Source organism: Triturus cristatus, chromosome 2_2, assembly GCF_964204655.1.
Source record: "Triturus cristatus chromosome 2_2, aTriCri1.1, whole genome shotgun sequence".
Taxonomy (NCBI): Eukaryota; Metazoa; Chordata; class Amphibia; order Caudata; family Salamandridae; genus Triturus; species Triturus cristatus.
In genome coordinates, this window is record NC_140582.1 from 202,538,717 (window position 1) to 202,563,504 (window position 24,788).

Genomic DNA, 24,788 nt, shown 5'->3' on the forward strand with positions numbered 1-24,788 from the left:
CAGTGGCGCAAGGGGCTTGTGAATAAGCCCCTTAGTATGGAGGCCACGCAGCAGATGAGTAGACTAAGAGAGACAGAAAGGCAAGTGGTGACCGCACCATCCTCCAGGGACTCCCTGGTAGAGGAAAAGCTAGCTCAGCTTACTGAGACATTATGATGAGTTGATTACAAGGCATGGAAAACAACCATGCATAATGAAAGTGATAAAACTTGTCGCCTACTAGCATGGTTAATAAAAGCTGACACAACAGGATCCATTCTATTTCTTAAAACACCGCAGGGTGCGATGCTCTACTCCCAAGAAAGTATAAGTACTGCCTTCAGAGATTATAATGAATGACTATACGAGGGGGGAAAAGACCCCACCAAGCAGGATCCTGCCGGATTCCTGCTGAACACTGCCTTGACTAGGGTAACACCTGAAATATTTGAAGCCCCGGGCAAGAAAATAGGGACTCTAGAACTTAGAAAATGAATAAAAGAAACGGCAGCAGGGAAAACCCCGGGGACAGATAGGCTCCCAGGGGAATTCCACTCACTATATAAGAATTGTGACTCCAGTTCTAACGGACAAGATCAACATGTCTCGCCAACAAGGGGATCTTCCGCCCACAATGAGAGAGGCAATAGTGGTACCGCTGCCCGAGCCTGGAAGGAAGCCCTAGGCACCTTATTGCCCAATCTCAATGTTGAATGTTGATTATAAGATAAAAAATAAGCATTGGCAAACAGAATACTTCTCATTATGCCACAATTAATCCACTTGGACCAATACGGGGTCAACCCATGACGGAACAAAGCCATGAATATTAGACCGCTCACTGAAATTTTGGGAGAGGCAATCATAGCAGTGGATATTAAAAAAGTCTTTGACACACTGAATTGGTGAAACCTAGATGTTGTGCTGCTGGCTATGGAACAGGTTTTTAGACGTGGATAGCATTGCTCTGCACTAGTTTGCCAGGTGGGGTGAGGACTGTTAGGATGGTGTCTGAGGCACACAGGGCAAGGCTGCTCCATCTCTCGTTTATTATTTGCCATAGTGATGGAAACATTTGCTAGTTTAATGTGGCAGGGTATTACGTCTGTGGAATTAACAGATAATCGCACTATGCACTTCACCTCATTATACACAAATAATTTACTTTTATATATAGCGGATGTTCAAACCCATATCACAATGATGATAGTTCTGGATACTTTATGTACACTGTCTGCTCTGAGAGTTCACTGAAGTAAATGCATGATATATCCAGAAAGCAGGACTAAACAGAGATTCACACACCACTTTCACAACTAATTAAATGGAAAAATACTACATTTCGATATCTGGGGGTGCAGATTAATAGAACTGAAATGAACCTTGTAGATGGCAGCCTTAGGTGAGTTATGGCCTCATTACGATCCGCAGTAACTTTTGGGCTGCCCTACCCCTTTCAATGACAGAAAGACTGACCATTTTCAAATGGTAATTTTGCCAAGACTCTTACATTCTTTCGGAACGTTACCCCTCAAAATTCCTAAAGATATATTTGGGGAATTGGACAAAATATTGTTGGATCTACTATGGGGACGTGGGTGACAGAGAGCAGCATTAATGAAACTTAATCTCCCTATGGTGGAAGTGGGCCTTGCTGCCCCAAACTACAAGCTGTAATTTTATTTTATTATTTATTTATTTTATAGTTTTATAGAGCGCGAACCAGACCCGTGAGGGTATCAGAGCGCTTTACAGGATTTAGGGGGACGAATACAAAACATAAGGATGGGAGGGATCAGATTGGGAGGGATAGGAATACATTATAAGGGAGGAGCATGCAGTCTAAAGTCCAAGCTACAAGTGGGAGAAAATTAAAGCAGGTAGATAAAAAATACAAGAAGGCTACCTTATACAGGAGGGACCTGCCGTCTAAGGTCCAAGCTACATGTGGAATAAAAATTAAAGCAGGTAGTTATAATGTAGAAGAAGGCACGCAGTCTCAGCTCTTGGGGGGATACCCAGGAGTGCAGAAAAATGTATCATCCGTGGAGACCGTGGATAATGCCGAGGTGGAGGGTGGAACAAGTCTATGAGGTGATTGTAAAGTAGTCATTGGATGAGGTATTTTCCCATTAAGAAAGTTTTGGTCTCTTTCTTCAAGTGTGCCAAGGACGGAAGTCTTCTGATGGAGGGTGGGAGAGAGTTCCAGATTCTTGGAGCGGCCCCAAAGAAGGCTCAATTGTAGGTTTTTTTCTTTAGGAAGCGTGTTGGCTGCAGCAGCAGGTTATTGGCAAATCAGGAGTTTCTGGCACGTCCGGATATCACAAGTTTTTATATATTGCAGCAGAAGTACAATGGTTTGCCATGTGGATGCATGTTCACACCTACAATAGTCAGTAGTAACATTCCATCCTTGGCTGATCAGAGGAGTGTTCGCCTAAGAATCAAGGGGAGGACACAGGGTGGGCCATGGGGGCTGCGGGTGACTTGACTATAGATGGGTTTGATGCTATATAGAACAAATACCCGGATCCCATATGCCCCAGGACTTTCAATTCCGGGAATACGTAGTCTACGGGAAAGATATAACTTGGAGGGAATGGACACTTCGATGGAAGTGGGAATATTTAAGGTGGGAAACCTTTCAGAAGACAATAAGCCTCACGATTTCCAAACCCTTTGCGATTTGTACAATCTCTCTCGCAATCACTTCTTACTTTTTGCTGGGCTACGGTTGGTTTAGTCAGTTAGGGAAAACCATGGGCGATGAGTCACTCTCCCACCCTATAATGCAGGTAGTGTGCACAATCTCAGCGAAACATAAAGCTGTGATACAGATATACAGAGCGCTGTAGCAGCAGTCAAGGAGGTCTCTTTCAGTCCTTAAAATCAAGTGGGAGGGAGATATGGAATAGGACATTGTTGAGGTTAGGTGGAGTGGGATCTTGTCAACTACACCTTGGGTATTCCACAATAATAGGTTCAAATGAATACCATTTCATTATTTGCACAGAAGCTACCCAACCGCTGAACGCATTAACGCACACATCCCACATACTGGAGCTAAAAGCCCTCACTGCGTACTACTGGATGCTGACTTTTCCCACACGGCATGGAGCTGCCCGCAAAATATAGCATATTGGACACAGTTAATGAATCAGGTAACAAATAGGGCGCTTCTCCTGATGATTTCCCACATCCTAAAGAGAAGAAGACAACAAGCCGCTTCATTGGCTTAGCCTTTATACTGGCAAAAAACATGTAATGCCATGAATTGGAAAGGGAAGAGTAACACCGTCCATACAAAAATGCCGTCAAGAGGTTGCAACATGGGTCTGGATATGAAATTACCCTATCACAATGGAAGCGCATCAGGCTTAAGAACAACTGAGCTTGCAAAAGCCTTAGACACCATCCTTGCAGAGTGTAAAACGAACTAAACAGCGTGCATAGGACTGCCCTACGGGCAATACCCCTCTCCGACTAGTGAGTCAGCACCCTGACATACCCTCACCAGGACACCTCAAGCATTAGATGAACAAATGGCCAGGCCCAATACTGGGGACCCATCCCTCTCCCACCCTCCCTTTTACAGCATCTATTTAGGAACATGGCCCGTAAGGAGTTCAGCACCAGCTCTGAACAGCGGAGACATTATTGGGCAGTGTTGGAATCTCTGTAAGAATTTTTGCTATTGTTTCTCTTTCGAAAGCAGAGCATATGTATTGTTGTGATGAGCATTTCTTGTTGAATTGAATAAGTTGCTTCTCTCAAGTAGGAGAAACTTAAAGATCCCTCTGCGATGACGGAATATGGATAACGCTTGCAATCACGTTTAGTAGATGTTTCTTAGACTCCTCATGTACAAGACTGTTGAGCAACAAGAGTCAAAAGAGAAGGATGCATATCAAGCTAATTGCATCATGGTGTGATGTGAGGCACACAATACAAAGCAATAAACATATGATTTAAAAAAACCTGTAGAGGACAAGAGCAGTCCTTAATAAGAGAATACAAAGATATTCCCATTAGAAGGACTGAAATTATTTCAAGACATTAATAATAACTGTAGCATATGCCTTTGACCCTGATCATAAGTGGACTGTAATTTTCCGATCCCTGCACAAACCTCCATTTGCGAAGAGATTGGAATTTCGAGCTCTGTGGAGTTTACCACAATTGGAAATTACTAGTGGTAAAGTATGCACATTTCTGGTTATATTTCAGCAGGTCAAACTTGACGAGATTTAAAAAGGGAAAAAAGCTTAGGGCCTGATTATGAGTTTGGCTGTGTGGAAGCGGGCCGCCAAGCCACCACCCTGCTCCCACACCACCAAACCTCACTGCTGGCTGCCCGCCAGATTATGAGTTCTCGTGGTCTGGCAGTTGTCCTTTGGCGTTCACAGGGTGGTGCCTATTAAAAAGGAGCTGCAATGGGAACGTCAAATCCCATTTCTGCACTGCATGGTCTGTAAAGTCCATGCCATGCAGGAAAGGGGGTGCATGCATACAGGGGGGCACACCATGTGCCCCCTGCATGCATCCCATGGCCTTGAGGGAACAGGGAGCCCTGTACGGCCCCCTAAGTTTCCTCATGTCACCCTTTTCATGGTGGGTTCACCGCCATGAAAAGGGTGGATGTGAGGAATCTTGTGATATGCTTGGCGGTGCCTGAGCAGCACCACCAGCAAATTTCTGCCCTCAGACCGCCACGCCACCGCCAGGGATCACGTATCCTTGGTGGTTGCAGCGGTCCAATTGCGGTCCGACTGCTGAACTCATATTACAGCGGTTGGACCACTGGTACAGTGGTCCACAACCACCACCGCACATCCACCACAAGTTTGGTGGTCCTACTGACCGCCAAACTCGTAATCGGGTCCATAGTATTCACTGTGACTTGCAGATGGGTGCAGTAATCACTAAAACACATCTCATTCAGATGAAACACTGAATATGTACAATCTATTGCACTGTATATGTTCTGAATTCAACAAAGCCAGAGTTTATTTAGAATGATAAACCCGTACCTGCCCTTCCTGGGCACTCATAATCGGGGCATTGGGAAGAAGCAGCAATTGCCCAGGGACAGGACAGTAAAAGCAAATGGGCTGAAAAGGGAGAAAAATAGCACTCATTCAAAGAGGTCGACTGTCATGCAGAGCAACGACAAAGAGACCCCTATTACGCCTTCATCATAAAAAAAACTGAAAACAATAGTATTTTAGAATAATAAAAACTAAATGAGTGCTAGAAAATAGGAAGACAGCTGCCAAACGTAGTCTGCCTCACTATGAAATTTGGAGGCAGATACATGAAGAAAAGTGAGCCATTAACAGAAGATACAACGAGGCAAGGAAGAGCAGTCATCTGCAAAGTCAGTAGGTGTGTACCTAATCTGTTAGCGGACACAGGTTTAGCACATTACTCCAAGACAAATGGGAGGCAGCCAGCAGGACTGGACATAGGCGGCTGTACCTGTAAGTAGTCCCTCATGGAATTCAATGCAAGCACTTGAGTGAAGGAGGAAGGATACGCCAAACAGCCTTAAGCGAGAGATGAATACTCGACTGGGCTGAGCCAAGAAATGATCGACAAAGATTCAAGCCAGTGGCTAAAAGAGGGTGGCCGGAAAAAGACAATGGCTGAAAGTGGCAATCTCCACGTTCATTGTTGTCAATAGGTTTGCTTGATAACTGTGCTGCTAAACCCAAAAGCTACACATAGCAAGCAGATATGAGTCAATAGGGTACACAGAGAAACATGGTTCCATGTGGTAAATATGCTGAGGCAGCAAAGATGCACAGTGAGGAATTAAAGAGGGGCGAAAGTGGTGACAACAGCATGGGTTAAACAACTGGAGTAGGGTAACTTTCACTGTAGGATGATAAAAAAAAGGAGTGAACGGTGAAAGCAACAGAAAGTACAAATGGAAAACGAAATCGATATCTCTTTGCTAAAAACAAGACAATGAGAAACGTAAATATAGGTCTCCTATGTCATCCTCTCCTGTCCTTTACAGTGAGAGTTAATGAATGCCAAAAGTCTTACCCTCGAAAAATGACTACTTTTCAGCACTGGTGTTAACATTTTCTTGCTTTACATTTAGGACAACTCTGATTTTCATCCTCTTAAGTTCAACAAAGAAGCAAGGATTTGAGTAGTGCCTTCACATGTATCTAACAGGGCTTGCACACAGGAAGTGGGGAAGTGCTCCATCCATCTTCTGAAGTGGTTAACTTAGGACCAGACAGAACACAATTTTCTCTTACCGGAAGTCCTGATTCTCAATTTGTGAGTTGGGTCTGAAAACATGGGAAACTTTTTCTGTCTTATAGTAGTGTGGAAATTAAGCAAGGTGACCGGCGTAAAGGTGAAAACAAGACAGCCAGGATGGCCCAGCGTAGCTTGCTGTAAGAGTGGGAGAGGGTTCGTGTTTGTCACTCTCCAAAAGACCCATGTTGTAGAACTACTGGTCTTGGCAAGTGACCTTCTGTCACTCTTACCCGTTTCTTTTTTTTCTGAGTGATTTGATTATACTTCTATAAAGAAAGCTGAGCCATTTTAGCATCAGGCTCATGCAGAAAAACTGCAGTGGAAAGCAGAACAATTTGAAAAAAAACTAGAGTGCTTTAATGAATAAAATACAAGGTACATTCCAGTAGAGACTCCACAAGTTCCAGACTTGACCCTTAACTTTATAGAGAAAAAAAAGTAAAAGGTACATCTATTTGTAAGAACCAACAGTATAAACTTATGTTGGAGTGGCTTTTTATTTGTGCATAATCATGCCGAGCATGGGTTATAAACTATGACATTACAGTTTAAATATTAGTAATAGATTTAATATTACATTACGGGATGGCATTTGATATTGTTTGTATTGCGTAACAAGAATTCTTCAGAATGTCATATAAGGGGGGGTACTGTGAACTACCTATTTCATGTCCAAGTCCGGTTATGCAATTACTAAAGTCTTCACCATTACCAAGATCTTTGAGCCATGGTGCAATCAAGAGAACGATCAACCCAAAACACACATATCCAACCAATGGTAAAGGGGGCAAACTCATGTCTTCAGATCTAACCAATGCCAAACAGGCGATGTCATAGTAGGAACCCAAGGAGGCAATATCATAGCTTATAATGCAAGCAATGCCAAGAAGGCTCTATTGGGGCTTAGGATCCAGCAATGCCAAGGGGTTAGGCATGTCATCGCTTATGGCATGTCCTGGCTTATCAAAAGAACACTGCAAAAACGCAACAATTGACTTTAGCCAAAAAGAATCTTCTGGGCTTTAATTTCCAGTTTTAAAGGAACTCCTAACCTGGCTCTTCCGAGCCGTAGATTTATTTCATCTGAACTCAGAGAGACACCAGTGTACCAGCTGAATAATAACTGACCATCGAAGAACTAAACTAAAGACCTACACTCTTGGACAAGTGAAAATATAACAGAAACTGTACATATGTGGTTAAAGTCACAAAAACAGCAATCCCAGAGCCGGCATCACACAAAAGCTACCTGCACTACAAACAACAGCCTGCAGTACAAACTCCAGTTAAATGGACGCCATGATCACATACTTGATATCAGTCAGAATTTGCTTGTCAACGACTTTTCGGCAACATATGAAGCCAGTCTTCAGTTTCACTCTGTAGCAGATGTTATGAAAGGTGAGAGTGCTTCCAGAGGCCGCTTTCTTGGAGCCGGGCGAGAAGTCTTTCTGAGAGTGCAGGCCATTCACACTTGGCTCCGACATAGAGATTGCCGTGTGTTGCTCCATCTTGGACATTGTTGAAGGCTGACAGCCCTGCAGTAAACAAACAACAATAAAGGATGTTAGTCTTTCTGTAGTAGGCATAGAGAACATCAGTAACTGCAGTATAAGACATAATATTAAAAGACAGCTTGAGAAGGCTAGGCACTAAACTGCCCACTGCCATCCAAAACCACTCTCAGTGAAATATTGTGCTTTTCAAAATCATCGCTTGCATCACAGATTGAAACCAATATTAATATTCGCCTCTTGAGCCTCCTGTCACTTTTAACAGCAACACGTGCACCAGACAAGAGAAGCAGGAGTCAGTGGGCATCTGATATGTGGAGGACACAAACTTGGAAATAAGCCAAAAGTCAGAGAAGGCGGCCAGATCCCAGGTGGAGCTGTCCATTTTGTGACCCTAGGCAAAGAAGCCTTAGCCTTCCTAACAGATAAGCACTGTAATCCCTTGGTGAAGTATTTGTTTTGAGATTCCCCAAGGGGAGCTATGAGGAGATTTAAAGGACCTGCATGGGCAGACTCCCCACTAAATCAATGCAAAACACATAAAAAGAGCCTACGGGTCCTAATCATAAGGCTGTTTGGCGTGTGTATGATGCCTACCAAGCTATGGAGGGGATTCCTTTTAAAGGAAGGTTCCCCTCACACATCAGAGGTGTCATGCTTCATCATAGGGGTGTTTCCTCGCGTCCAGAGCCTAGTCGTGACGCGGGCTACAACCCCCTCGCTGCGAGGGAGGAGCTCAGGGATGTTTTTTGCGAAAGAGGATGGTCCTAAAACCCTACGTGAGTGTGGTGTGTTTAAGGTGAGGTGCAGTGCTATAGTGAAAAGTGATTTAATGGTTTAAAACTGCCTACAAGATTAGCTAAGGCAAACTCTATTCTACTACCCTGTGACAGGATTAAAAACAGTAGTGTGGCTGCCAGCATTAGAGACACCTGCATTCAGAAACGATCAACATGTTTCGGCCTAAAGACCTATAAAAGTGTCATGGCCTTTGTCAGGATCAAATTTCAGCTACTGCAGAGAGTGAATATGTACAAAAGTGAGTGAAAAACACAATGGACACCGGTATGTAATACTACACCAGTTGTCCTGTTGTTCAGTAGATTTGTCGGTGGAGGTTGTTCAACAAACTCTTTGCTAATTTTAACCACACCTCTATTCTCTTCTTCTCTTGACCCTAACGCCACCAACTTTATCCACTAGGATGGTTGGGGTATGTACCTTTGGCTCAAAGCCCAGGACAGATGCGGTAAAGTCGCTGACTGTTGTAGGTGAGTCTCGCATTTACAACCACTCATTAATAGTTTAGGGTGGTATGTCTGTTTTCATCAAAGTAATGTTATTGTTTGTCTATGGTGTTGTGGTCTTACCTTGCGGTATGTGCTCTCTATCACATTGTTACTGGTATGGAACGCTATCTGTTTGTTTCACTAAGGGTTCCCTTTTCCAACAAAAAGGACCCAATCTATTAAGTACAGGAATAATGTATACGCTGTGTAACAGAAGGAATCGAGAGGTATCAAATTAGCCTCTTCAGAACCACCCCCAATTGACTGGATTTGTGGGGTGGATTCCCAATTTACCAGGGTCTGTACTAATTTATAAAAAAGTTTTGCAAGAACCCTAAATCAATGTAGCAGTCACTGTGTTCCAAATTTTTTTTTTATTAACGTGAAAAAAACAATTCAATCACAGGGATATGACACCCCACACCGTGAATATCAGTGAAGAAAAATATGTGCAGAACAAGGTAGCACCTCACGTGCGCAACACCTTAGCGGGCTGACACTGGTTAGATCATCACCAGTACTGCCACGTTTCTCATCATAGGTTGCCACCTTGCTCAAAGAAAATTGGATAACTCGACCAACAACAAAAAAGGTGAAAGTATGTGAACAACACACACCACAGTCCTGATTTAAAATTGATAAAGAACCATGGCCATCATAATTTTATTCTTTGCTCATGGGTCAATTTAAAAATAAAAAGTGCTGTATTTTAACAGACAAGAAGCCAGTAAGCCGACATGTTTCATTGCCTTACTTTTACGGCAATTTCTTCAGGGCAACAGGACTTCATTCACCTTATCAGCACATTTGCAATGAACTACTTGTGACTGCAAAACATAGAAAGAAAGGGTTCTTGCCGTTAAACACTGAGCGCCAAAACAGAATATCACATAATCCATACATATAAAAATCACGTGGGTTGTCTTTACCCGTTGTCAGCCCAGTTTTTTCATACCAGCTCGACAGCGTGTCAGACAGGTACCGGAAATTTTGCAGTGATCCTGTACTTCGCAGGCCCACTTATACTTTGGGCATTCTGTAAAAAGATTTTTAAATCAAAAACCAGTCTTTCAACACATGTGTTCCAGAGAGTATCTAGCACATCACCTATATTTATCAATTATAGAGACTTAAGGATATTAAAACTAATCGCAGCTTTATCCCTTCTCCACCTAGGGATGTGTTCATATTTGTTCCGCTATCTGGCCTCGTCCAAAAGCATCTTTATCACACAATGTAACCCGTGACAAAGTTCTGCACAGGACCAGAGCCTCTTACTCCCACATAGGTATACATTCGCCATGCCCAGAAGTGTTAATGCACTTATGCCTATATCACTCCCTCACTCATACATCTCACCGCACAATTATCACGTGCCGAGCTTCGTCTCAGCCGCTCCGAAATCTTCGCGCGGCCATCTGATAAACGCGTCAATTACCCCGTGACTTCCGTTGATTACAACAAAGTCACGTGATATACACTAAAGATTGCTTGGCTGGTGTGTATGTACGATATATATTTTGGGACCAAGAACCCCTTACAATTGGGTTTTTAAGGGAAGAAAGAGAATACTTGCTTTTTCCAAGATGGCGCCCCGATTTACGTGACGTATCACGTGACTTTGTTGTAATCAACGGAAGTCACGGGGTAATTGACGCGTTTATCAGATGGCCGCGCGAAGATTTCGGAGCGGCTGAGTCGAAGCTCGGGACGTGATAATTGTGCGGTGAGATGTATGAGTGAGGGAGTGATACAGGCATAAGTGCATTAACACTTCTGGGCATGGCGAATGTATACCTATGTGGGAGTAAGAGGCTCTGGTCCTGTGCAGAACTTTGTCACGGGTTACATTGTGTGATAAAGATGCTTTTGGACGAGGCCAGATAGCGGAACAAATATGAACACATCCCTAGGTGGAGAAGGGATAAAGCTGCGATTAGTTTTAATATCCTTAAGTCTCTATAATTGATAAATATAGGTAATGTGCTAGATACTCTCTGGAACACATGTGTTGAAAGACTGGTTTTTAATTTAAAAATCTTTTTACAGAATGCCCAAAGTATAAGTGGGCCTGCGAAGTACAGGATCACTGCAAAATTTCCGGTACCTGTCTGACACGCTGTCAAGCTGGTATGAAAAACCTGGGCTGACAACGGGTAAAGACAACCCACGTCATTTTTATATGTATGGATTATGTGAGATTCTGTTTTGGCGCTCAGTGTGTAACGGCAAGAACCCTTTCTTTCTATGTTTTGCAGTCACAAGTAGTTCATTGCAAATGTGCTGATAAGGTGAATGAAGTCCTGTTGCCCTGAAGAAATTGCCGTAAAAGTAAGGCAATGAAACATGTCGGCTTACTGGCTTCTTGTCTGTTAAAATACAGCACTTTTTATTTTTGAATTGACCCATGAACAAAGAATAAAATTATGATGGCCATGGTTCTTTATCAATTTTAAATCAGGATTGTGGTGTGTGTTGTTCACATATTTTCACCTTTTTTGTTGTTGGTCGAGTTATCCAATTTTCTTTGAGCAAGGTGGCAACCTATGATGAGAAACGTGGCAGTATTGGTGATGATCTAACCAGTGTCAGCCCGCTAAGGTGTTGCGCACGTGAGGTGCTACCTTGTTCTGCACATATTTTTCTTCACTGATTTTTCTTCACTGATATTCACGGTGTGGGGTGTCATATCCCTGTGATTGAATTGTTTTTTTCACATGTTTATAAAACAATTTTTTTGAACACAGTGACTGCTACATTGATTTAGGGTTCTTGCAATTTTTTTTTATAAAGTAGTAGAGACCCTGGTAAATTGGGAATCCACCCCACAAATCCAGTCAATTGGGGGTGGTTCTGAAGAGGCTAATTTGATACCTCTCGATTCCTTCTGTTACACAGCGTATAAATTATTCCTGTACTTAATAGATTGGGTCCTTTTTGTTGGAAAACTGTTTTGAGTGGGGGATGACCCAGTCTTTTTCTTTTCCCCTTTGGCTCCTTATTGCTATGTCACTAAGGGTTCCACCAACTAATCTACTGAACAACAGGACAACTGGTGTATATGACATACCGGTGTCCATTGTGTTTTTCACTCACTTTTGTACATATTCAGTCTCTGCAGTAGCTGTAATTTGTTCATGACGAAAGCCATGACACTTTTACAGGTATTTAGGTCGGAACATGTTGATCGTTTCTGAATGCAGCGGTCTCTAATGCCGGCGGCTACACTACAAGCTATCTGTTTTTAATCCTGTCACAGGGTAGTAGAATAAAGTTTGCCTTAGCTAACCTTGTAAAATGCAAAAACAACAGTTGATGGACAGAATGCAGAACAATGTCATACATTCACCCCAGTACAGAGATCTGGGCCTAAACCCATCGTTTTTTTGCTCGCCAATTCAGTTTGAACCCAGCCATATGCAAATCAGTCTTGACCCTGTGCCTCATGGGAACAGTCCAGCCCGTACTGTCAAGCCAGGTCTTCCCTGGACTGGAAACAAGCATCCTAGGACCGGTTTCGGGGTTTCACCCCTCTTCAGCAAGGATAGCTTGATTCCATTGGCATGGAGAGCACGGGACCCACGTCTGGGCATACCCGTCCCACTCGGGGTGACAAATACAAAAACAACAGTTGATGGACCTGGCTTGGCAGTTGGGGTTGGACTGTTCCTCTGAGGCACAGGGTCAAGACTGATTTGCATATGGCCAGGTCCAAACTGGGGTGGCATGGTGAGCAAAAGAATGATGGATTTAACCCAGATCTCTTGACTGGGGGTGAATGTTTTCATTTGTTCTGCATTCCGTCCATCAATTGTGTGTCTTTTGCTTTCTCACCCTAAGTGCGCCAGGTATGCCCAGACGTGTGTCATGGGCTCACTGTGCCACTGGAATCAAGCTATCCTGGCTGAAGAGGGGTGAAACCCTGCAACCGGTCCTAGGGTGCTTGTTTTCAGTCCAGGGAGGACCTGGATTGGCAGTTCGGGCTGGACTGTTCCCATGTGGCACAGGGTCAAGACTGATTTGCATATGGCCAGTTCTAAACTGGGGTGGCATGGTGAGCAAAAGAATGATGGATTTCACCCAGATCCCTTGACTGGGGGTGAAAGTTTTGATTTGTTCTGCATTCCGTCTATCAATTGTGTGTCTTTTGCTTAGCTAACCTTGTAGGCAGTTTTAAAACATTAAATCACTATTCACTATAGCACTGCACCTCACCTTAAACACACCACGCTCAAGTAGCGTTTTAGGACCATCCTCTTTCACAAAAAACATCCCAGAGTTCCTCTCTCGCATCGAGGGGGTTGTGGCCCGCGTCACAACTAGGCTCTGGACACAAGGAAGCACCCCTATGATGGAGCATGACACTTCTGGTGTGTGAGGGGAACCGTCCTTTAAAAGGGATCCCCTCCATAGCTTGGTAGGCAGAACCCACAAGCCCTATGATTAGGACCCGTGGGCTCTTTTTATGTGTTTTGAAGTATTCATTTCGCCTGTGGGTGGCACATACTACATGGCTTGACAACAAACATTCATGCTTTCAGTCCTGCCTTACGGCATGCTGGATGTGGAAAGTTTGAATACTGCCAGCAATTTCAAAAACCCCAGATAAATGTCAACCAATATCAAAGCTCCTGAGGTACATAATGTAGTAACAATAATTTCATCTCATCATATTTCTACAATGTTATCCCATATTTAGGTTACCATGTACGGTAACACGTTGATTTCTTCAGAGGCTGGACTTCGGAACGCATCCTACTCGTGGCTGCAGTTTTCGAGCATCCCTGGTGGAGTATGTGCAAGGGATTTATAAATTCCTTTTGATCCTATGGGAAAGTTTGCTGTTTAATTTATCATTCAGGCTCTACCCATCTGTTGCTGCTGCCTTGCACCTGAATTTGTTCATGCCACTAATAAAAGTCTTAAACACGGGCACTGCATGTTCCTCCAACAATGCGGTGATGACTTTTTAGGGTCCGCTGTAATATCATAATTAGATCCTGTTCTGCTAAAGGCATGAAGTGAGGCAGGATACTGTCCTCTATGATGGTATCAGTCAGCCCACAATCCTCTGAGATAGCACATTTTCTATGAGCCATTCAGATGCACCATAGGCAATGGTGTCTTGCTGGCTAACTCTCCAGCAATGAATAGAAACGTCCTCGAACCACAAAGCAGAAGACCTAGAATCACTTCTTCCAGTGGCCAGTGATGGTGAGCACTCACCCCATAGAGAACAGACCTCAACATTAACCCAAGGCCTGATGCCTCTGCTCCATTCCAAGGTCAGGACTTCACTATGAGCTTCAGCACATTAGTCTCCTCCCTAATGGAGTTTACAAATAAGGGGCAGACGAGGAGTGTTCCTACTGACTTTCTGAGAGTTCCACCGACCCGAGGATCAGCCACTAGAATGGTTTGTCCTTTTCCCTCTGTCTTTCACCACCTCATTAAGTGCCTAGAAAATGCCTACCTCTTACTAATCGGTTTTGCACCCCTGCCTTTCACCCACTCTTCCCTCCCACCCTTGCCTGAATGCCTCCCCATCCCTTGTCCATCCTTCCTCTCCTATCTATTCCAATTTCACATATATCTCACACAACAAATCCTGTTGAATCGCATTTCCTTTGGTCTACTTTATTTCCTAACTTTCCCAGTTGCTCGCCTCTACTTCCTCCCGGGGGAAAATATGGGGTGGAAGGTTGATTAATGAAATTCATAACAATCCGTAAATATTCTCGCAACATCATGGATTTCTCATTTTTGTCTTGTGAGACTAAAAGGGATGGAAATAAGCTTATAGCAAATCTTTAGAACACGTAATGAGGGGAATCTTGATGCAACTTTTGCAGGTGCCTCGTGCTCATACCTACTGAAATATGCATCTCTTCTCTGTCCAATACTTTTGTGGTGAAGATTAAGAGACAGCAAAGAAGGATTAGCAGTCAGTGCTAAGGACGCAACCAACACAAAAGAGGAGGAAGATGGTCTATTCTAGTATATGGCTCTGAAATCAGGAGACTTGTGTTGTAAACCTCACTTTCGTACTTGACCAAACTGTTTGACAAAATCACTTTCGAGACCACCTAGAATGCACCTAGTTCTCGTACCACAGTTTACATTGTTCACAGAACAGAGGAATGGGTTTTCGGAATTTATATAAAATATTACTTTTGGTCATTTCATGAACATGTTTGTTTATATTTGTTTTCGCATCTATATCCCCCAGGTTTTATCAATGTATTTATTATTTGTCCTATTTTGTATGTCTGATATATTAGTTGAATATTATAAGTTTACTTGCTTGATTATACAGTTTTGAATAAGCCTCAGGTCTGCGAGCTATTACGCGGTGAAACACGTGTTGGCTGGCTAGATTTCACATACACAAATACTTATCTGAATTACCCTAGGTGTCTAAGATGGAAATTATTAATTCAATGATATCATGAATTGCCATAGATTCATCTCATGCTACAAAACAATGTTGTGATTCATAGTACACTGTCTGCCCTATTTGTCTCAAACTCACCTTTCGGACCATGATGGATTTCCCTAATCTGCTAAAGCATGAAGCATGGATGATTCTGCAAAATGCCAGGCTACAGCACTATATAAATACGCCGATATGAGAATTCTGAAGGTACTGTGTTCCAAGCCACTCTATTTCACAGCACAAAGTTGCTTCGATCAAAAATCCTCATTTCCATCGTTGCCAAACTTCATTGTTCTTACATTGTCCCCCTTTAAGGGTAAGTTCTTGGGCCCAGTTTTCAGCAATTTCATGAACATTTAGAGACTTGTCTTCGAAGTTACTGAGACAAGAGAGTGTTTTTAAAGTGCCAATAGAGGTTTCCAAGCCTGTCCTTGTGGACGCACCCTCTGGTTCAGGTTCCCTGGAAACCAGGGGACCTCTTCTACCTCCCGAGGCCGAAAGTCAAAAGATTCAAATCTGTGTCCTCCTAAACCAAGACTTTTTTTAGAAGATTCCTTCTATAAATGCCAAAGTCACTCAATGTAAGCAGACCTCTTAGAAGTCTATATTGCATGGACATTCACTCTTCCAAGAATCCCTCACTGAAAGCAGTCTTAACCTTTGACTACTAAATCCTCCTGATCTCATTGGCTTCCAAATTCAATCCTCGTAGAAGCAGAGATAGGAAGGAGTGAATGCAATTGCACCCCTATTATGAGGGAATGCCACTGACCGCTTGCTTTATGGCTGCATTTGAGGTGATAGAAATTCTAAGGTCACTCCGATTTGTATTTGTATTTTGGATTTGTATGTGGATTTATTAAGCGTGATTGATGCCCGGGGGCGTCCAAGCGCTGAGACCTAACAGCACGAAAAACTATATGAAATGTGGAAGATGCATCGACTAAGGCACCCTGCACAATTAGACTTGATAGAGAGAAGTGCCAGATTGACAGCAAATTAAGACAAACAGCTAACTGCAGCCTTCCTTCAGAAAGAAAGACGGACAGCAGTACAAGCTGCTCACAAACCTCAGGTGGGCCAAACCAAGCTCAGCAGGGTTCATGTTGGCACAGATTTTGCAGACAAGTGGTACAACTCAGAATGACTGAATTACAGACTAAGCATATGCGAGACAGCTTTTTCTCCAGGAGAAAACAGTACAAAAATACACCTCCAAGATCTATCTTTGTCCAAGGAAAGTTCAAGCTTTGTTTTATTATTATTTTTGTTTTCAAAGAAATGAAAGAAAAGCCACAAGTGACATGAAGAAAAGTGGGGTCCAGTTGGGAAGGGGTGATAGTAGTGTCACAGCGGGGGAGGGGGTGATAGGAGGTTGCAGGGTTTCAGACAGTGGCCACTCTAGTGAGCAAAAGTACTCACCTACAGGCACCTTTAACCCTCGCTAACAAACTCTGCAACGATCAATAATTAGAATAACTTTTTTACATAACGCTTCATACCATAGCTCTGCGGCTTCTAGGCGCTGAAAAAATTCAGACTGGACCCCCCATAATTATCCGAAAAAAAGACCATAAAGGATCCAAACAACAGGGCCCAGGCTTGCTCCCCGTGGAATATATTTCTCTTGGCACATTGCAATGTGTACACAAAGCATCCTTAAAAAATAATCCAGGGCAATAGTTTAACTGCATAGCACATTAGCAATGATTTAACTCCTCTAATCTAAAGCTAGTGAAATATTCCTATTTCGCAAGGCTATCATAATAGCGCCTATCTTGCACAGCTGACTAAGCGATTGCTCCTCCAACGAATATTCAAGGAACATCACCTTTTCTACCCAAAAGTCTGGTAATCCCATGCCTGACATAATAATTCGAGGACCTGCCGCTTGAACATCCAAAAAATAAAAGTATACACGTCAATTTCAGGTGTGGTACTGTCTCTCATTAAGGTTGTGAAATACCCCAGAACTGTGAAATCAACCAACATTATTTTGCTTTTCTCAAAAGTGATTCATTGTGAAAGGGTCTCGAAATGTTTTTACAAAGTGCTGAATAATAAGAGAATATAACGCTGTGTCATTGTGGGTTTGCAGTCCTCTTGCGTTCTACGAGAAGTGGATTCACGTGAGAGAGGCTGCATCAGCAGTTAAACAGTACTCACTTTTAGCTTCTTGCCTCTGTCAGCAAAGTACTGGGGTGGAACAAAATACTTCTGCAAGCGAGCAACATCCAACCCGTTAACTGAACTCTGTCTTGCAAACAATCCCTTCCAAACATCATGACAAGTGTTCACCACCTACCCCCCCCCCCCCCAAAAAAAACCCACCACAAATGTGTTAGCAGTGCTGACCCCTTGTTTACCTGACCGTCAGTAGAGCTGGCAATCTATACAGGTCACAGGTCAGCTGCGCCACGTGAGGGAGTTTTTTTAGATTTTTAACCAGGCCACAGACCTAGGCAAAAGTACCCTACATATTTACCTCAGCATCTCCCGCCTAAAATACTCGTAATCACTCGCACCTTAGTTGTTGCAGAGCAAATCTCTGCAACTGAGAGGGTTGGCCTAGCCTAACGGCTAGGGCGCTCGACCTCGGACTTGGGGAACTGGGTTCGAGTCTCGGTAATGACGCCGAACTTCCTGTGAAACTGGGCAAATCACGTAATCTCCCAGTGCCTAAAAAAATATGAATGTGTGTCCTCATGTAACGTAACCGGTGCTATGTAAAGCGCTGTGAAATTTACTTGGATTCGGGTCAAGTTCGTGCTGTATAAAACTCTACAAAAAAAGAAAAAACTGCTTGGTGTGTGATAACCAACAACCTATACCTGGATGCCCAGGGACACAAGGTCGTAGCAGAGATGCAGTTGCAAGTACATTTTAGTTTCTCGTGCTACCTTCTGCGCACAAAAGCAAAACGTGATATTATGTATCTAATAAATGTGAGAGGAAAGCAAGGTCCTAGAAAAGTCAAAGGCTGTGAAAAATGCTTGTCGGTCATTCACAAGGGCTAAAAAACATGAATGACAACACAAAATCAATAAATATGCCGATGTATAGATATATCCCCTCCTCCCTCTCCCTCCCCTCCCCCCCGTCACCCCGTGTAGCAATTACATTCATTGCACGGCAAGTAAACTGTGCATCCCTACCCCTGCTTAACGTCTATCTGGAGTCCATTTTGACAGGTGACTTGTCCCACAGTGGACACTGATTTTAGCACAGGATAGTGGCTGATTTTTAGGTTTTCTTTGTCCTTCCTTATGGGCATGACCAGAGTTGGACTGGCCTAAAGGGCAATCTGGCCATGCCATACAGGCTGGTCTGGCCGATAACATAACAAGTGTATCTGTAAAGCACACGTTCACCCATAGGCATCCTGGCGCTGAATAACAGGTTACCCTACTCAATGGTACTCATTTTATCATCCTTTGATGGATGAAAGGCTGTGGTTTGAACCTGTGACCATGAGGTTGAACACAGGCCCCTGCAGTGGAGGCATTAGTCCACTGAGCCACCACACCCGAATGAGTGTGTGAGCTGTTTGAGTGTCTGTTTTATGGTCTGATGGGGTGTTTTCACTATTGGTCTTCCTTGATATTACCTCAAACATTGCCTGCAGCAAGCACAAATGCATGTAGTCTCCCATATCTTGCAAAACACGTATATAGCGTGTCTTCGCAAGTTGAAAACAGCCCGATTTGCTAATGTGAACCACTGTTTTAGCTATCTGATTCGCTAATGGATGGAGGCCACTCTTATTTTGGTGTTCGGGGCAATATACTGTCCAGTCCAACCATGTGCATGGCAACCTATGTGCCACCTGGTCCTGGAACATTAGCTCATAGACCCAACAAAAATAGTGGGTGAGCCCGAGAAGACCGAACCAGGGGTCTGGCTTGGTTTTAAAAGCCAAAATAAGAGCCAAGCCCAGGAAAAAACACATCATCATAAGAACCATGAAAATATTTTTTTGCAACTCACAGAAAAGGAATAATATGTTGTGCTAATTAAGTGTACAAAAAATCCACGAAGCCTTAACATTTAGAAAACAATTATTTATTTACTGAGCATTTGTCTTTCAAATTCCTTAAACAATTGCAGCAGTTTGCTTATATCAAGGTCAGCATTTCAACATGTGTAGGTTTTAGGCATGCCCACCTATTACCAATGATTTCACCAGTCTTGCGCAGGGAACAGGGGTTGCACTTCCACAGATATATTTCAGTGCTAACTGTGGAAGGAGAGGATTCCCCACCATCAAAAGACATCAGTTGTGTGATCCTCAATATCTTCAGCGATGTACTCGTCTACTTCACATAAGGTCTTTTTGTTGTTGTTTCGTGTTCCTCTTTTCTTTTCAGAATCACTTTCCAGGGGTCAGATCTTGGCTTTTTTGGGTGGTGGAGGCCCAAACTCAACATTTTGTGCAAGAAATTGTTATGGCCACCATCCACTGAATTTCTAGCTCCAGTTGCTAAACACGTATATCGGCTGATGATCCTCTTGAAAACCATGTTTTGAATCTAGGACCCAGTATGGTTGCCTGACCTAAAATGCCATGCTTTTCAATGCTTTCAAATCAAACAATGCTCCACTGGACAATCTAATTACAGAATCATGGTTGTTGCGACTTCGCTCTCGCAGAGGATGTGCAGCCTCGGCATCACTCACATTGCCATTATCAATGTCATCTTCTACTGCTCAGAGAGTGTAATGTTCAATTATTTCACTCAGCGATCGTTGCATTTCAATTAGTTATAGAGTCACCAAGGAATATGTTGCATTTGACTGGCAGAATAATTTTTCTGTGCCAATTAAAATGGCTCCAAAAGGTCTAACATTTCTTTTAAGTCATTTATCTACCTCTTGTGCAGTTATTCCCTGTGGAATAGACCGTGCACTGCTTTTGAATGCTGTAGACCATGCAGTATCAATGGGTATCCAACCTTCCACACATTCTTCAGTATCCGGCCTCCTTCAAGATCTCCATTGGCTCACTGTGGATAAACACATCAACTTCAAGGCCCTCTGCTTCATGTAAAAGATCAAGAGCTACACAGGCCCTGAATTTGTGCCCTACTTCCCCTCTCGTACACTGCGTTCTACTAACCAGTCTCTGTTAAGTGCCTAAATTCAGACGCTCGCGCATAGGTGGCCGGTCATTCTATTTTATTCACCCAAACTGTGGAACACATTTCCTGAGTTAATCAGAGGTTGCAACTCTCTGACCTTGTTCCGCAAACAGTTGCAAACTTAGCTATTCTATGTAACTCAAGTAGGTTACAAACCAGTCTCCTAAGCGCTGGGAAACCGTACAGGTAGCTATGCCCAATTCAAGATTTATTAATAATAATAATATCATAGTTATGCTGGAGCTTCCTTACAAATCGCAGAAACCCTGTATTTTCAACTACTGATGAGGGCTGCAAATCTTGCACTATCATTAAAGAAAGTGTGTCATCCAGCTCCTTTTTTTCAATTGGTCATTTCTGGCGTGTTAATGATACCTAACATTAATTTCTGCTTCTGCTGAGTTCTACTAGGAGCAGGTTTTGGTTTCAACTTTGGCGCCCGGTAGTGTTTGAGTGCCTTCTCGATAACTACAAACGCTTCATTGTGGGTCCATTCAATACGCCCGAGAAGGTCAGAAGTGGTGAAGCCTTTCACATGAATGCAGGTACTCTTACATTTGCTGCACACACTGCAGATGAATTCAGTAACATCAGTGTTAACAGTACTGCTTGTATATCTTTCATACTAGACACAGACTGGATGAGAACATCCTTGTTCATTCCTGCTACAAGTTCTCGAGTCAGAGGCTGGATGCCCAATTTCTATAGCAGTGCCTGAGACCAATATTTTAAATCCTGCCGAGACTGGGTCGGTATGGCTGTGGCATCTCCACTTCTGCTCCGATGCTTTGGGGACTGCTCAATGAAGTCTCGCCTTACGAGCATGTTGCTCCAAAATCTTTAATGCTACTGAGAGAAAAAGGAAACTCTAATGAGATGTGTGCAAAGGAATTCCTTACGAAGCGAAGCACACAGTGTAACACAGTAGAGTTGCAGAGCCATGAACTTCAGTTTTTGAAATATTGCTGCAAAACAAAGAGGGTCTTTTCTAAAAGCCCATCTGTGCCCTCAGCTGCAGACATGGATGCCATTTAGCTAGCCCTTTGCTAACCCTAGCACTGCCTTTGCGACCCCTGGCCTCAGAGGGACAGCTGGGATTCCACTCTCTTTATTTTCTGTCAATTTTTAAAATTACATTTATAGTGCATAAATAAAATATATTATTCACTAATAGTGTAATAAAAATGGAGTAAAATAAGCTGGAATATGCCCTTCCATGGCAGCTGAGGTAAGTAAAAAAATGACTTTAAATGTATATTGTGTACGTGCTTGCAGGTGAAAGTGTGCTTATGTGTGAGTGAGTGTATATGTGTGAATTTGTGTGTATGTGTATGTATGTGTGCGTGAGCGAAAGTGGAGATCAAAGGGTGGGTGATGTCACTTCCGCTACCCCTGGCATTTTGATGAATTGACTTCCATGGTTGCTAACTCAATGAATGTATGCCATCGGCCCATGTTCATTCAGGAACTGTCTCTCCTACTGGAGGACCAGAAAAAACACATTTCATGGAAAGCATGCACAGAAAGAATAATGAAATATTAACAGTGTCATAGAGGTGTTCCCTATTAATTATAATCACTTGCAGTGTTTAAGCACAACTATTACCTTTATCTTACCAAATAGAAACAGCAATCCAGTGATCTATCCCCCTGAATGTGATTTAAAAGGCTCCCCTTGATTCCTCCTATCATCCTTCTCAGAACCCTCTATATTGTCTCCTATTACCATAACTCTGAAGTCTTACTTGTTCCTGCTGATGTTGTTGTGGATTCATGGAAATAATTCACAGGTTTCACACTTCTCCTTGGATTTTAGCTCAAATAGTCCAAAAGATGCCTCAGTGTCCGGGACTGCTGAACTGATCTCTACTGATTTTCTGGTTTGTAGAAGACTATCATGGTACAGCAACAAAAGAGGGTGTACTGTAAAAGCACGTCATATAATGGGTCTTTTTACACCTAGATTTCTAGTTCTGCAATAATAGAGGTTTATTGTCACCCAACTCAATAGTACTAATTTTATCAACCTCCGAAGGATGAAGGGCAGAGTGGACCTGCCGGTGTTTGAACTTGTGACAGTAAGGTCAAACTCAGATCTTTGTAATAAATGCATTAATCCAATGATCCACAAGACCCACGCATACTTACACATACAGATTCTGTATTTATAACAGATGAATGAAACTCTGCGTACCAGAATGTAAGAGAAAATATAGAACTGGATGAGTGATATGGGACAGCTTGCCACCAGTGGGTACTAGTGTGTCTGACCCTTTGTAAGGTTCTTGTTATACCTGCTGTTCAGCCAGTGTGACTGTGGTGGTGGAATGTTGGAAGGTGAAGAGGCGGCGGAACCAGACATCATTCTTCGTACTACAGTGCTACCATGCTCTGTATGCAGGGGCAGCAAGTGTGAAGATATGTATTCAATTCCAAAAGTGAGACATAACAAGTATTGGGCCTGCCATGGAATAACCATGCTCAGAAACTAGCAGTAAACGCTTTAAAAAATATTAACTTGTTGAAAATTAACTTAAAACATGAAAGGGGAGCTACTAATAACCTTCCACCTCACCACAGGAACTGAACATTTAAGTGTCCCATGTTTCCCTATCCTCTTTAGTAATCTTTCCCATTTGGCTTCTCACATTTATGTTTGTATCTCCACTTTCTGTGCCGCTCTCCTCTATGCTTCTCTGCTATTCTACCCCTCTCGTATGGCATTTCTTTCCCCACCCCTTTTTTATCTCCTATGTCTCGTCACTCGTTCTCCCTGTCTAATTCCCTCTTTTCTTGCTCCCATCATTCACTTCACTCAAAAGGCGGACACCTGTCACTCTAATCCTGCCAGCCTGCCTTGTCTTAGCTGCTGCCCAAACTACTCTCCCTTCTTCCTCGGTCTGATCCTGCCACGTGTCTTCCTTTACTGTCTCTCCTTTCTACCTCTCCAATGGAGGTAGGAGTTCTTCTGAAGGTGGTGGCTCGATGCAGTTACAACATAAGTGTAAGAGTGCTTTATGACTGCAAGCAGTATAGGAAGTGATATGTTATTCCACATAACACGTTCAGCAGATATATAAAGCAATAGAGGCGACACAAAACAGCAGAGACATACTAAATAACATAACTGTATCTACATAACACAGCCACCGGGCTTTTAGAAGGGCTGTGAAGACTGGCTATTCTCCGATCTACCTCTAGCGGTCTCTTCTTTTCAACCCTACTCTACAGATTTAGCACTGGGACGCCCCGTTACAAGCCACAAAACCTACAACTTCTCCTAATGAAATCATGTTGCACTTTCCACTTTGCCATGTCAACCAAATCACCCCGACGCAGGCTGCTACAAAACCCAAACGTTTCTTCTTTTCTCTCTCTCTCCCCCTCCCCAAGGCCCTGTACAGTGGGTAGAGCCCTGAAATAAGGCCTCTGCAATACAAATGTCAGGCTTGCTGACATTGGGTCCAGGCATACAATAATATCAGGCTACAACTAAGGAGACGCCATCATGTTGGACGAGGGACTCAAGAGGATCAGATCTACTGCAGTCCCCCATTAAGTCAATGTGAAATATGAGAGCCAGCATTGCATCATGTCAATGCTAAATCCCACATAGTTAGGAAGGGAAACTAATAGGGCATCCGACAGAAACTTGCTAGACGGCATTTGGTCGCTGCACACTGCAAAATAGCGCTGCAATTGAAACTTTCTGAGCATGTCAGCAGACACCCCAGCACCATCGTGGCAGACAGAGAGGCAAAGCATAGTGGTCAGATTGGAAATTCTAATGCCGGCACCAAGGGCTAGGGTACCTAGCGGTCAGGCATCCTATAGAGAACTAGACTTACTAGCTAGGATGACCATAAGAGTATCAGTTAGGGTTATAAACTGCTAAAGAGACTCCTGATGGGGAGAGTGAGGATGAATGGTAGGTAGTCAGGGAGTCACGTGATGGCTACTCTGTGAGGTGAAAGAAGATTTTAGCAAGAAATATGAGCTATTTCCATAGTTTGGGGTGGGAATAATGTTTTGATTTAGGGTGGTGAGGACTTCAAGAACATTTGCTCAAGCAGTACAGCAGCATATTACACAACACAGCATAACACAGACAGCAGCCACAACATGCCAGGAGACACAGTCATGGGGAAATCCCAAG

General features: G+C 43.2%; 1 protein-coding gene across 5 annotated transcripts in view; it reads right to left on the minus strand.

The window, feature by feature from the left end:
* The window catches only part of LOC146862015 (broad substrate specificity ATP-binding cassette transporter ABCG2-like), a 667,466-nt gene that overhangs the window by 217,540 nt on the left and 425,138 nt on the right, over nucleotides 1-24,788 (minus strand). For all 5 annotated transcript variants that reach the window (XM_085641173.1, XM_085641175.1, XM_085641174.1 and 2 more), the window contains one exon: nucleotides 7,567-7,793. In XM_085641173.1, the coding sequence (XP_085497299.1) occupies nucleotides 7,567-7,793 (227 nt within the window). The remainder of the gene's footprint in view (nucleotides 1-7,566; nucleotides 7,794-24,788) is intronic.